The sequence below is a fragment of the Mirounga angustirostris genome, unplaced genomic scaffold (genome assembly GCF_029215605.1).
Source record: "Mirounga angustirostris isolate CCGP_5_RB_7025 unplaced genomic scaffold, mMirAng1.0.hap1 SCAF_9, whole genome shotgun sequence".
NCBI classification, from domain to species: domain Eukaryota; kingdom Metazoa; phylum Chordata; class Mammalia; order Carnivora; family Phocidae; genus Mirounga; species Mirounga angustirostris.
This window is the reverse complement of record NW_026991717.1, coordinates 85,462,788-85,477,999: the sequence shown is the minus strand read 5'-3', so window position 1 is coordinate 85,477,999 and position 15,212 is coordinate 85,462,788. Positions and strand designations below refer to the sequence as shown.

Below are 15,212 nucleotides of genomic sequence, written 5' to 3'. Positions count from 1 at the left end.
TTCTCTGCATTATATATTCTTGGCTCCTTTAATTGACCATATATGTGTTGGTGTATTTCTGGATTCTCTATTCTACTGAGATCGATCCATCATGATCTATGTGTCTATTTTTATGCCAATACTATACTGTTTTGATAAATTGTAGCTTTGTAATATAGTTTGAAATCATGGACTACAAATGTTCTGTATCTTGATCTGAGTGCTGCTTTCACGGGTATATACATACATAAAAATTAATCAAATCTTTCACTTAAGATTTGTGCATACTCTCCATTAAAAATTTTTTTAAATACATGCTTTTTTTTTTTTTAGATTTTATTTATTTATTTGAGAGAGAGATAGCAAGAGAGAGCAAGCAGGGGGCAGGGAGAGGGAGAAGTTGACTCCCCACTGAGCAGGGAGCCTGACACAGGGCTTGATCCCAGGACCCTGAGACCATGACCTGAGCCGGAGGCAGATGCTTAACTGACTGAGCCACCCAGGCACCCCTAAAAATACATGCTTTTACTTCCATCATTTTCATATCTATTCCTCTCTGATTTTTCATGTTTAAACCCTCATTATCTCTTGCGTGAATTATTATAATAGATTCCCAACTGTCACCTCAGCCTTAGACTTAAACCTCAGGAGGTACACACTGCTTAGAGAATAAATTCTAAATTCCTTAGCATTTTATTTACTTAAAGCTCCCTTGAATGAAACCTCAAAAAACATTTCTAGGAACATTTTTTCTAAGAAGGTAATTTGAAAATATATACTATTTTAAAATGTTTATATTCTTTAATCTAGTATTTCCATTTCTAGGACTTTTCTCTAAGGAAATCAACATAGATATACATAAAAATTTAGCTACAAAAGTGTTCACAGTATCAAAAAGTAGAAAAAACAATAAACACCCACCCAAGAGCAGATGAGTTTGACAAATCTTAATATATCCACATTATAAAATTATAAGACTGACAAAATATAAAATCAAAGAGAAAAATTTGGTTATAAGTAGTATGTATAATATTGATTGAAAAAAGATAATCTCATATGATTATTTCTAGGAAATGAGTTTATGAACGAATTTTACCTTCTTGTCTGTCTATACTTTCCAAAGTTATCTATAGTTTGAAAAAGTTTGTAAAAATTTTATAGTAAGAACTAAGAAAAGTTATTGGAATAGATGAAATATAAATAAGATACCTTAGCAAGATCGACTGGAAAGAAAAAACATGCACAGGCAAATAATTATATGATAAGACAGGGAAGAAAATTAACAAACTGACAGGGGAAAAAATTAATAAAATTTTACAGTCACTATAATAAAGAATGTTAAACATGTTTCCTACTTTTCCTGAAAAGTAAAACCCTAAATGTTATGATTTATTTTTTCAAGGATGAGCTTTTTGTCAAATTCCTAATAACTTAACAAATCATTATTTTTCATCTATTATATGCTAGGCACCATGCCAATCATAAGGGATACAAAATGAAGGCAACATTAACAACGGACAGGTTAAGAAATGAGACTATCCTTTCCTCTGTTAATGTGGAAAGTTAACTTTGATGCCTACATCATTGGCCAAGATTTTGGTTTTCCTCTTCAAGTGGATTTTAGTTTATGCTACACTCCCTAATCTCAGTCTGCTTTTCACAGTGACTTCTGTTCACACAGAATATCAAGGGAGAAATTTATAACCAGGCCAGGAATGTTCTAATGTGGACTTCTGGACTATGTGATACAATAAAGAGAGAGAATTCTTTCTAAATTATTTATTCCTTTTCCTCAAATGTATTCCCTCTCTTTTACTGATTCTGGATCTGTTTCGCTGTGTGTTAAAAATATCCAATGTTTAGTCCCCCCACCCCCTTAAATCCATATAAAAATTACACAGAAAAATATCTGAAATATATTGACTCCACTAATTGCAATACCTTTAAAATCTTTATTTCAATCTTTTATTTCTTTTTCTCTTGACTACAACTCATTATAGCACTCCAAGATGAACAAAGAACTCCAATACATGGACTTAGCAGATTTTTGCAGTCCAGGATCCTGCCTTCTGTGACACTATGGTTTCCTCAGTACCTTTTACATCCCTCATCACTCCTCTTCCTCTTTATGTAAGGGACAGTCTATAGGCATCGCTGTTGACTTCCTGGTCCCTCACCCATTAAAACTCCAACCCTTATTAAAATATCAACAACACCACACTGCACTCAAGATCTGAATATTCCTAGAAGAAATCACACAATTTTCCTGACAGGTTTCACTTTAAATTCATTACCCTAATTCTCAAATGGGCATTCTGCTCTGCCTGGCATCCTACATTTCTCTAGTTATATTCATTCCCAAACAAACCAAGATAACTACTTCAAACTATCTCCTCTTTATAAAATCTTCAGCACCATCCATTGACTGATCACACTGAGAATCTAAATTAACTTAAGACACCCCATCCCCTAAACTTATCAACTTGCCAGCATGTGCATCCATCTGAGTTTTTTGTAATCCTCTGTTACAATGAAAGCAGTTTCCCTTTCCTAGCAAAGGACAACTCTTCCACTTATATTCTACATTCTATCGCCTCTCAATCTACTTATCTATTCCAGGACTTTCCTACTACAATGATTTTTTTTCTCTCCCTTAAAATCACCTTTTCTTTTTTTGTGGTTCATTTCCATCAACATACCAACTACATGCCCTAGAATCTCCCATTAAAAAAGAAAAAGCCTCCTATGAACTGTAAGCCCCCTCTCCATCTACTGCCTATTTTTCTAGCTCCATTACAGGGCTAAGTTGTGTGCATTCACTGTCTTCACTTCCTCACTTTCCAGTCTCTCCTCCAACTACTCCAATGTGGCCTCTGTCCTGGTCAAAACACTTGTCAAAATCCTCAACATCTTCTTTGTGATTAAATCTACACGTAACCATTCCATCTTCACTTTGCTCAGCTTCTCAACACCATTCAAGGGAACTGACCACTCTCATCTTTAGCAAGCACTTTCTTGCCTTCTCTGGCACCATATTCCTTCAGTGTCCTACCTCATTCACCATCCTTTCCAGTCTCCTACAGGGGCCCCTTCTACTCTGGCCAACTGCTAAATGTTGGCACATCACAAAGCGTGGTCCTAGGCCCTGTTCTTTCTCAATGATCTTTCTTCTGTTTCATCTAGTCCAAGCTTTAATTACGTACATGCTGCTGGCTGTAATAGTCAAATGCCTGCTCAATATTTCCATGTGATTTTTTAGGAGTCATATCAAATAGATCTCCTCCGAGACAATGTAATTTCCCTCCCAAAATATGCTGATCACCTCCCCAAAACTTGCCCATCACAATACATGGAGCAAATATCTACGGTCTTCAAGCCTTAATTCTTCCTGCTTCCTTTTGCCCAAAACCGATCTGCCTTCAAGTTCTATTCATGTACTATTGAAATATTTCCCACTGTCCACTTCTCTAAATCTACACTTGTTCATCTGAGCCATCATCAGTCTCATCTTTTGTGTGGACTACTGCAATAGCCTTTCTCTTTCAATATCTTCTGCATTTAGATACAACTGTACTCCTTACCACAGCCTACAAGACCGTACAGATTTGTCTGCTGCCTATCTCTTCTACCTCATCACTTGTTACTATCTTTCTTTGCTCATTGTACTTCAACACATTTAAATCTGGTATGTTCATATCAGTGTCTTATGCACACTAAGCTTGTTCTCTCTCTCAGGGCACTACTGATCTATTATTTTCTGATGGGACACTCTTTCCATGGTTCTTTGCATGGCTAGATCCTCTCCTCTTTCAAGTCTCAGTTCATGTTGACAAAGAGGCCCGCCTTGCTCACCCTATTTAAAGTAACAACCCCACTGCCAACTGCAGTCACTCTCCACTATCTTTTTATTTTTATCACATTACTACCTGAGAATATTTTATTCATTAGTTTGCTTACTACCTATATATTTCCATACTAAGATATAAGTCTCATATAAGAAAGAACCTTCTATTTGGAATTGCTGAGTTCCCAACTTTGGCACATAATATGTATGCAATAAAATGTAAATGAATGAATAATATTTCATTAAATTCTTTTAGTTCTGTGTACCCTGATTGATTTAAAATAGCTTCAGCTCATCAGTTCATTAATTCAACAAACATATATTAAGTCCCTACACTGTCCTAAGGATAAAACTGTGACAGAAACATATAAAGAAAAATAGTTTCTATCTTCATGCTAGTAGGGAAGACAGTGTAATGCAGTGTGACAAGTACTGTTAATAGGATACAAAGTGAAATATGGGCACAAAGAAGATATTTATTCTATTGCTTCATGTGAAAGACCTTTATGAAAGAGATACTTAAATTAGCCTTAAAGTAGTGGTCTACTTCAAATAGACAAGTGAGCAACAAGTGGAGAGAAAGCATGTTCCAGTGAGGGGAAATGTGCTTAATTGAAGGCAGAAAGAGTCATAAAACAACAGACCAATTATACTTTCTGTACATTGGTCGGCTGTCTTCCTAGAATTTTCTTCATTATATTACTGGACTGGATTCATGTCTTCATCTTATTTGGTTTATTTTTCATTCTGCTGGAGCTGTACCTTAGTGCTTGGAATAGCTTACAGGCTACAGAGAACAAGGAACCTGCCTAGTGATACATTAAGCTGACTTTCTTTAATTACCCTGATGATTACCCCTTGGTCTTTCCATGCTTTTTGCATCTGTCAATTTTGGACCTGAAGAACTTCAGGATCTATACTTTTCATTATAACTAAATAATAAAAAAAAAAAGTGTGCTAAGTGTATTATATTAAAGGAGGCACATAAATGTTTTAGAAATATTTTCAACAAAAAAACAATAAACAAAAGTGAGCAAATTAAAAGGGTTGTTATTTTTATTTATTTTATTTTTTTTAAAGATTTTATTTATTTATTTGAGAGAGGGAATGAGAGACAGACAGCAGGAGAGGGAGGAGGGTCAGAGGGAGAAGCAGACTCCCCGCCGAGCAGGAAGCCCGATGCAGGACTCGATCCTAGGACTCCAGGATCATGACCTGAGCTGAAGGCAGTCGCTTAACCAACTGAGCCACCCAGGCGCCCAAAAGGGTTGTTATTGATTTTACATATTTGTAATGACTCATTTCCAAAAATAGTGGTGAGTTAAGATTCTCTACATGGTGTTCAAGTTATAGAAATTTATGATTACTAATTAAACCTTGATAGATCAACAAGGGGAAACTAACATCTAGAAGACAACAAAGAAAAGGAAGTCCAGGGAAAGGACAAAGGATGTTGAGATATTTAACCTGGGAAAGAGAAAATAGTGCTAGTATCTGCTTTTGCCTGCCTATGCTCTGACCCTAAAAGTTTTTACCTTGCAAGCTCCTTTTCACATAGTTCATAAACTAACTTTGATCAAGACTGGCAATACAAAGTCTAATTCTTATCAGTAGGTGAGAATGAAGTGAGTTCAAGATCCATAAGCATATTATCCATTATGCCTGGAGTTGATTCCAAACACCCATGTACATAGAGAATTTACCACTTTCTTCCTTTATTTGCTATACTCTAAGTCTTTATGACAAGTCCTCTGCTTTGGTGTTTTGAATATATTTTATCAATGCCCCTGGCCCATTTGGCCAAAGTCCATCTCCCAACCTCCATACCCATGGCCTAATTTATTCAGTTCTCAGGATTGGGCCCCTCACCTACATACCAGGTACCAGCTGGGGTCCAATCAATGAAAATCTCTGCAATATTATCCTACCAACTACAAGTATCAATGAGGCCCAGCTTCCTGCTGCTAGGCCCCACCCATATCTATGCCTGCCCTTGGAAATCAAAACTAGCCTAAACTAGCCTAATTTAGCCAGGACCCCTAGGAATGGTGTTAACTGTTAATTTTATATGAAAACTTGACTAGGGTCCAGATATTTGATTAGCATTACTTCTGGGTGTGTCTGTGAGGATATTTCTGGATGAGATTAACATCTGAATCAGTGGACTGAACAAAACAGACTGCCCTCCCCAGTGTGAGTGGGCCTCCACATTCAATCCATTTGGAAGCCTGAACAGAATAAAAGGTTGAGTAAGGAAGAATTCCTTCTCTCTGATTGTCTTTAAACTGAGATATTGGTCTTTTCTTGCTTTCAGACTTGGACTTGGACTAGAACTTACATCATCAATTCTCCTGGTTTCTCAGGCCTTCAGACTCAGACTGGTATTACACCATTGGTTCTCCTGGGTATCTAGCTTACTGACCGAAGATCTTGAGCTCCCCAGCCTCCATAATCACATGAGCCAGTTCTTTACAGTAAATCTGTTTATATATATCTTATTGGTTCTGTTTTCCTGGAGAACCCTAACTAATACAAAGGATTATTTGAATTACTCTAGCTTGTAATAAGGTCAGGCCTCAAAGCTAATGAGTTGCCAATCCTGGCCAGTTCTATTCTTCTGTTGCTTATTGGTGTCTAGCCTGGATCCTATTGTGCCTTCAAGACTAGCTGTATGAATTAGGACATTATTGCTCATGTAGATATTCAAATATATTTGATGCAATATAATTTATCAGTCAAATGTTCTGAGGCCAAAGTGAGTACCAAAAGCAAGACATGAAGAAGAAATGAATATTTAACCAACTGAGCCACCCAGGCGCCCCATTTTTTTTTTTAAAGATTTTATAAGAAATGAATATTTAACTAAATTGAAAATTAGTCATAGATAAGATTCCTTAATTTACTGGGTAGTTTAACTAGATAGCTTCTAGAGTGCTATGAAACTTAAGATCCCAGAAAAGTTAGTGAAGAAATGGAAGTTTCTAGCTTTATCCCATATTACCAAGTATTTCTGTAATTTAAATAAACTATATGAGCATTAATGGGTCAAAAATGGTAAGAAAGAATGAAAGACTGGTTGGTAAGACAATTCTTTAATCAAACAAATGCTAATTATAACAATTTTAATTCATCCTATAAAAGATTTTAAGACACTCAGTTCTCAGCTTGACATAGAAAAGTTATGGGAGAAGAATTTGAGTAAGTAAGAGTATTAGGATTTATCAGAAAAAGATAAGATTTTAACAAGGCCAGTTCAAGTAAATAAATGATCTTAACTTGATTTAAAAAACAAAGTAAATTAGCAAATGTATAAAAATCAAGAAATTCTCACTGAATCCAAAGATTTCTAATAGCTACATAGAATGGGACTAAGGTAACCCTAGCAGTACACAGAAGATATAGTTTAATTAGGAAACATTTGATGCCAAATAGCAGCTCTAAAATTAAGGTCAAATTTCTATGAAATTCTTCCCCAAAACTCAAAATCTCAGCTTAATCATAAGAAAATCATCAGATAAACCCAAATTCAGAGACATTCCACAGAATATCTGGCTAATACCCTCAAAACTGTCAAGGTCTTAAAGCGGGGGGAGGGAAAGGAGTCCTAAGCTGTTACAGACTAGAGGAGACTGGAGAGACCTGACAACTAAATGCAATGTGGTTTCTTGGATTGAATCTTGAAGAGGACTTTAATGGAAAACTGGTAAAAATCTGAATAATGTCTGGAGTCAATAGTAATCTACCAATGAGGGTTTTTTAATTTTGACAAAATTACTACAGTCAGGAGCAATGGCAAAGGCAGGGCAAACCAAAACTGGGTCAAAGGTGTAGGGGGACTCCATACTATACTACCTTCCTGCAAATCTAAAACTGTGCCAAAATGAAGTTTATATTAAAAAATTAAGGAAAAAGTTTCCATTCAGAACTACAAGACAGTAATTCAAGAGTTCATTTTTAGAATGATTATGACATAAAAATTAAAATGAATACTATTTAGGCAGAGAGTTTGAAAACTATGCAAATTAAAATAATTAAATAAACGACTCTTCATAAAACATAAGACATGCAATAGATAAATAATAAATATACTGCAATGATGGATAATATATATTTATAAATAAAGACATGTTGGTAAATACTGCCAAATGTTGATTTCTTTATCTTTATGTATCATGAAAGGCAGCAGGCAAAGGATAGAGAAAAAAAAGGAATGGGTAGCAGTCAATATTTAATTACGCTCTATGTACTTATTTTTAGTTAATGTAAGAAAATAAATGATAAAAAAAATCAAATGTTTGAGTTCACACTGTAATTGCTTCCAAGCACTATAAACTGTTTTGTCTATCTCTTCAACAATATATTGAATGACTCAAGATTGCATACTGTTGGTAGGACACAAAATGGTAAAAACAGTTGCTCATTTTAGAAGGACTTTTTCCAAATCTAACCTGAAGATAAATGTCATTCTCCACATCCAGATAGGATGAAATCATTTGTGGCAAAACAGTGCTCCAGCCAAAAACAAGAAAAGCCAGGTTAAATTTAAAAATCCAGTTTAAAGATGTCAGCAGGCTATGGCTGCAACAATGAGTTGAATGGCTAAGATCCTGAAGAGGGTGGTTTGCAGATCTGCAGGCATTTTTTCCCCCTGAGTTTTAAAGATTCCAGGCCTGGGCAAGGGGCTGGGAAGCCAGGCTTTGACTGCACAGAGGGCTCGTGTTGGAGGACAGAGAAATCATCGAAGCTTTTGGTAGCTGTGCAAGGCTGAAGTGACAAAATTGGAGATTTGAGACTTGTTTCTATCTCAAATCATTTGATAAATCCCAAACGTGTACAGCGCTTGAAATTAAAAAGCTAAGCCCTAAAACCTCTGAAAAGCATAATGGAGTTTTCCACTCCATAATGGAGTTTTCTTACAATGCTGAGGACATAAACGCCAGAGTACAAGCTTTGCCAGGAGTAGGGTCCTACTGAGTATCAGCTCTGTGTGGGAAACCTTACCAAAAGTACCAGGCTGAGCCACAAGTAGACCAAGACTTACCAAACTTCTATCCAGCCTCCACGGGAGATAGTAAAGCATTTTAGAGAGTGATAAAAATGAACTAATAGGAAACATTCTATGAAGTAGGAGAGAAAAGGGGCAATTGATTAGTGATAACCTTACGCAAGAAAAGACAAGAGCTAGTATAGAAATACGCTGTCCTTAAACAAGGGCATGAACTAGGTAAGAAATAAAATACAAAAGGCAGAGTATATGAGTACAAATGCACGTAGGCTGGTGGGTGAAATGGTGGGGAAAAGCGGAAGTTGCTTTTTATATTGGAGATGAGAGGTTGGATATCTAAGGAGCAAGAAGGGAGATAAAATAGTCCTTTACAGGGGAAAGTTGAATGGACTAACAAAAGGCCAGAAAAATGCCAGGCAACACCAAGGGCCTACCTGAAGACAATGGTCATGAATTTAAAGGTTAAATGGCAAATCTGTGTGATATTCTTCTGCCATATAAAACTATGAAGGTGCAGATCAGGCAGAAAGTTAAATATATAAGGCTTAGGTTTTGCTTGGTGAGTAGGACAAAGGGCCAAGAGAACTGAGGTTATATTATACGCAAATCGGTAATAATTAGGTGAGCCCTGGAATCTAAGTGAGGTAAAGGGGGAAGTGGGAACAGGAGTGAATTGAGGGAATAGGAAAATAAATGGTACAATCAATAGAAATTGGTGCCAGTGGAGCTAAAATTTGCTACTCAAAGTTCTGGAGTTAAGTGAGCTGGAAAGATAGTAAGTGCTGGTCAGAAATAGGGTATGACCATAGGGCAGATGGCAGAAGTAGAGCAGAACACATAATGATGAGAGGAGAGAAATTCAAGAAGATGAGAGGCCAGAACAGTGAAAGAATCATCTGTACAGGTATTTGAATCACCAAGAATTGTTTTTCATAATTCAAAACCACAAGTGTGGGCTAAAGAAAGAGACAATGAAATGCATCCTAAGATCTTCAAGAAATGAGGGAAGCAACACTGGAGTGTGCACAGGACTGTAACAGGAATGCCTACTGGGTGGTACAATCTGATGCGTGAGCTTCAAAGCTAGAGGTGTTTGGAGAGGAAAAAAGACCAATGATGTGAAAACACTAATGCAGAACAAGCCTCTAAGCCCACTGGTATAACTGCTGTGGGAGGGAATCCAATCACTACTTGAGAGGACTGCAGTGGAAGCAGTATCCTCAGGGAGGTAATCAGGCTTCAGTTAGAGCAGCAAGGTGTAAGTAATGTTCAGAAAAGAATACACTAATAATTTGATTCATTTATCACTGTTTACTAAAAGGCACTGAATTAGGCACTGGGAATAAAACAGTAATAAAGACATAATCTCAGCCCTCACAAAACCGACTCAAGTAAGAAGTCTCATATAAAAGTGATTACTTTAAAGAATATAACTAAATTCTTTTTTTTTAATATAACTAAATTTTTATAACAACCTAACAGTTTTATTAAGAAATGAGGATGCATGTATTTGAAAAATGGTCTAACAAAATTTGTGACTATCTTCATATATCTAATCATCGTGGTATTAATCATATGCTAAAAACTAATTTGAATTAAGACTATGTGGGAAAAAGTCATTTTTTAACGGTAAAGAAATGGGGGAAAATGCTTTTACAGATACATGCAGTTACCTGAGACAAAGCAGCATCCCGCTCTTCTATCACTGCATTCATTTCTTCTGCAGTTATTCTCTTTTTACATTCCTTGGTCTTGTAGATTCTATCCACAATTACAGCTCCATTCTTCTGAATAGCTATTCCTGTGTCTGCATTGTTTATTCTGTTCAGTAATTCCTGTAATGTCTACCAACACCATTATATGTTAGTCAGACATGAAGTTTTAATATATTTTATTTAATATAGGGTTTTAATTAATAGGCACATGTGAATTGTAAATTGACTGAGTGAAGTTATTGAATTTTCATATTGCAGCAAAGATGTACATTATTAGTGTGTCAATTCTTCTTTTTCCCACATCTTAGTTCTTGAAACCCACTCAATTGAACTTAAGCCTCTAAGATATAAGACTGACATCAAGAAATCTCCTCAGAGAATGGCTTACCATGTCATTTTCTTCAGGGTTAATATTTTCTAGCCTAGAAAAAAGGGACACAGAAAGCCTGATCAGTAGCATTTCCTTAGTGCAGCAAAATGAGTTCGCTTTTTAAATCTTTAGAACCTCAAGTAATTTCATTCGACTAGTCTTTAGAGTCAACCATGACACTGAACATATTAAAGTGCCACCTGCTCGACTCCATCTTTCAATAATGCTCCATATCTTCTGCACTGACTTTAGACTGTTAAGTTATTAATGTTTACTGCTATATATGACTACAAGGATCAATTGTTCATATGTGCTTAGATGAGGAAAGTTCCCTAGTGATAGAAGCACTACTTCTCATCATTATATTTATTCCTGGACTTTCAATTCTTACCAAAAACTGTATTTCCTCTGGTTTTTTGGACTTCATCACAAATAAAACAAGGCAAGTATTTTATTGCAAAGTTTAACTATATTCCCTCAAAAGCAAAGACAAATAATGACCACTAAATTTGAACTGAGCATCTCCTGCTGCTATCTATTTGTTAAAACAAATACACCATATAGAAAGGCTGACCAAAACTGGACCACGTATTTAGATGACTACTGTTATTTTCTCTTTCATTACATATATGGAATTATTCAATTTAAAGACTAAGGAAGTAAATTGGTTCCTCTCATAAATGTATTTTATCTTGGAAGAGTCATTGTGCTTACTGAAATGTTTTTTGATGTTGGTGAATTGAACAAATGCAGGAAAGGTAAAGAAGTGCTAAATGACATATCTTAGAAAATGTCCATAATGTAATTTAGGCAACCATTAAATTGGGTAAATTAAATGAAAATCTGTAATGGGTATTAGTAAAATGATGTAGATTTTAGAAATGGTTCCATTATTTTGAAATTGTACTAAAATGTTTAGATATATAAGTTCCTGTTTTCTCATATTCTCTACCCGCCCCCCATTTCTGGGCTCCTACGATTTAATATTTACCACAAAAAGAAAAGGATATTTGAAAAAGATATAGAGAAACTTAATAAATTTATTACAAAATTGTTCCAAACTCCACAGTTCAATGAAATTGCTACATTCATGAAGAGAAATTTAGAATATTGAATTTTTAACAGGGAAAAAATAAACATATATAAAAAACTTTTTTTTTTTTTAAAGAATTTATTTGAGAGAGAGCGTGAGAGAGAGCACAAGCAGGGGGAATGGCAAAGGGAGAGGGAGAAACAGGCTCCCCACTGAGCAGGGAGCCCAGTGTGGCAGGGAGTGGGGTGGGGGACGCTTGATCCCAGGACCCTGGGATCATGACCTGAGCTGAAGGCAGATGCTTAACAAATTGAACCACCCAGGTGCCGCTATCAAAAACTATTTCTACACATACTTAAATGGTATAAATTTACAGGGTGGCATAGCAATTTTGAATTATATATACTTAATATATCTCAAACTAGTAATGTCTACTTGGATTCACATTTCACATTTCTCCCAAAATAAATCAACAGTTTTCAAATATCCTGCTTCATAAAAGCTTGTTCTACAAAAACTCTGAAGATGATCATTTCTTTTTTAATCAATTAAAAAACATAGTGAAAAGTATAAGATAACAAAATTCTTACACTTATTGATGCTTACGTAAAAGTATTTGAAAAACAGCACTAGCATTTAAACATCAGTTACCAGTTGGCTAAATGTCATTTTTAAGGAAGCCATATGTAGTGAGAAATATTTACCTTAATGTTGTTCTTTTTAGATGAAATCAGACAAAGAGCTAATTTCAGCAGTTTCCAAAGAAGACTCAACTTAAACTCTTATAAATTTAATAATTAATTTATTAAACTCAGTAATTTAAAATGAAATACATAAAAGCTAAACATTCAGATTAGTAGATTATTGGAAACTCTTACAAAAAAACCCAAAAAAAAGAAAGTTTAGATCTCAAGGTTATAAATCTCCTTCTTTTGTTCCAAAGAACTACATATATGATTAGGAAGAAAATAACAGTGTAGGGTGGATACCTAATTTGTACATTCAAAATGATCAACACAACAAAGAGTGTATGCAATTTCTATGTGATACCTATAAGCTTTTTTCAGGCATTGCAAGGTGAAGAAGAATTATTACTTTAAGGAGAGAGAAATGAAGAGTCTGAATGTTTTAAATTAATATCTTTCAAGAGGATAGGGTTAAGATAGTTGTATTTAGTCTAATATTAAAATTCTCTGCTACCAACTAAAATTTTTTAAAAATTAAAATAAAATTTTCTTATACTAAATCCTTTCCATGTGGATTTAGCATTACAGATATAAATAATGTATATGATTGCCCTTAGAAGTACAAAATGTACAGTGATTTATCATTTTGCTGATGAGTGAATTTGAAACATGTTTTGGTAGGTGTGCCAGGTCTGACATGTAGGGCATGAGGTTTAAGTCAACCACTTAGCATTTATTTGGATCTTAATTTTGCTTTATTATTATCCTTTATGATTTTTTAAAAGATTTTATTTATTTATTTGACAGAGAGAGAGCACAAGCAGGGGGAGAGGGAGAGGGAGAAGCAGACTCCCTGCTGAGCAGAGAGCCGGATGCGGAAATCGATCCCACAACCCTGGGATCATGACCTGAGCCGAAGGCAGACGCTTAACAGACTGAGCCACCCAGGCGCCCCTATCCTTTATAATTGATCTCAATTTTGCTCTATGGTTATCCTTTGTAAGTACAGTGATAAATGGTCATTAAGAGAAAACTAAAACTTAAATGAAAATGAGCAAATAGTTAATCTGAGATTTGAAAAATTACATACAAACAAGTAACTTTCAATATAAACAAGAGTCTGGAAAGAGAAAAGGCTAATATTTATATTTCTCTATTTGTATTTCTTTAAAAGTTTCAGGAAGTACTTGTCATAGATATCAAAGCTTAACTACATCATAATTTAGTCTCAACTAGATTATTTACAGCAGAGATCAGCAAGCTTTCTGTAAAGAGTCATATAGTATTTTAGATTTTGCTGTATGTTCTCTGTTGCAGCTACTAAATGTTGCCTTTGGAGTACAAAAGCATCCAAAGATAATACGTAAATGAACAGGTGTGGCTGTGCTACAGTAAAACTTTATTCACAAAAACAATTGGAAGGATGGATGTGCACCATAGGTCTTTACTTTGCACATTCCTGATGTAGAGCACTGAAAAATGAGACCAGATCTTTGACGTTAAAACACTCTAAGTGCTAACTGTGAGGTATTTTTCTGAGGTGGATCACTCAATAGCCAGTTAAAGACTAATCACCCAAAAAAGTGGATTTCAGAAGATAAAATACAGTCTTATAAGGAACATCACTTACTGTATTACTTAAGAAAACATAAAAATTAGACACGTAACCTACTTTTAGAAAAAAGAAGACAATTTGAAACAGTTTACCAGGCTTTCTATTTTCTACATAAAATGACTTGTTAGAGGTTTCAGGTTTACTAGCAGCATGTATAACACATAAGGCTTTACTGGTTTAATAAAGACTTAAAGTAATAGTTGATGTTATATGAAATACAGCTGACAAACTATAAATTATATATCACTAATAGGAGATTTACAATTATACAAAAAGAATCTCAACCTTTTGGAAACTAAATTATGCCTATAACAGTCTAACCAGACATAGTCATGATAATTAGTAAGAATTTTGCTGAAGTAAATGTCCATGGGCTCAAGTTTCAATTGATTTCCTATACCATGCATATTCTGACTGACACCCCTGCACTCTAAGTGAAAAGACCCATGCATGAAATGTCACATTTCTTGATTTATCCCCAGATCAGTCAATATCATGTCTTTCCTTTCTCAACCTATAGTCATTCACCTTGTTCAATGGGAAGCAGCTAAACTTTGACTTCAAATGATAAAAGGAACTAGTGATCATCTAATCAAAAAACTCTGAATTGTTAATTTTTATTCTCTTTCATTTTTACACAGTGCCACCTTAATATGTTAAAAAGAAAAACTGAAGAGACTGAATATCATGATCTCAAAAGTTGGAATATACATACACAAATATGTCTATATAAGTAAGTAAATTTTAGTCATTTTAACTTGAATCCTTTTTACTTTTTTTCTAGTTTTGGATAAAAGTGAAAAAGAAAAAAGAATTGAAGATTTTCAAGGGGTAGGGGAAGGCAGAAGGTAAGACAAAACAGACATCACCAAAAGACAGAAGTAGATCAGAACTGGCAAAGATGAAAAGAAAATGACAGAAGGAATATGAAGATTATAGGAAGCAAGAAATAAGAAATTAAAAAG

The 15,212-nt window shown here is 35.0% G+C and overlaps 1 protein-coding gene across 8 annotated transcripts in view; it reads right to left on the bottom strand.

The window, feature by feature from the left end:
- Positions 1–15,212, bottom strand: part of MIPOL1 (mirror-image polydactyly 1) — a 318,590-nt gene that overhangs the window by 190,812 nt on the left and 112,566 nt on the right. For all 8 annotated transcript variants that reach the window (XM_045900733.3, XM_045900736.3, XM_045900731.3 and 5 more), the window contains 2 exons: positions 10,932–10,965; positions 10,502–10,672 (listed from right to left, as the gene is read on the bottom strand). In XM_045900733.3, coding sequence (XP_045756689.1) covers positions 10,502–10,672; positions 10,932–10,965 — 205 coding nt within the window. The remainder of the gene's footprint in view (positions 1–10,501; positions 10,673–10,931; positions 10,966–15,212) is intronic.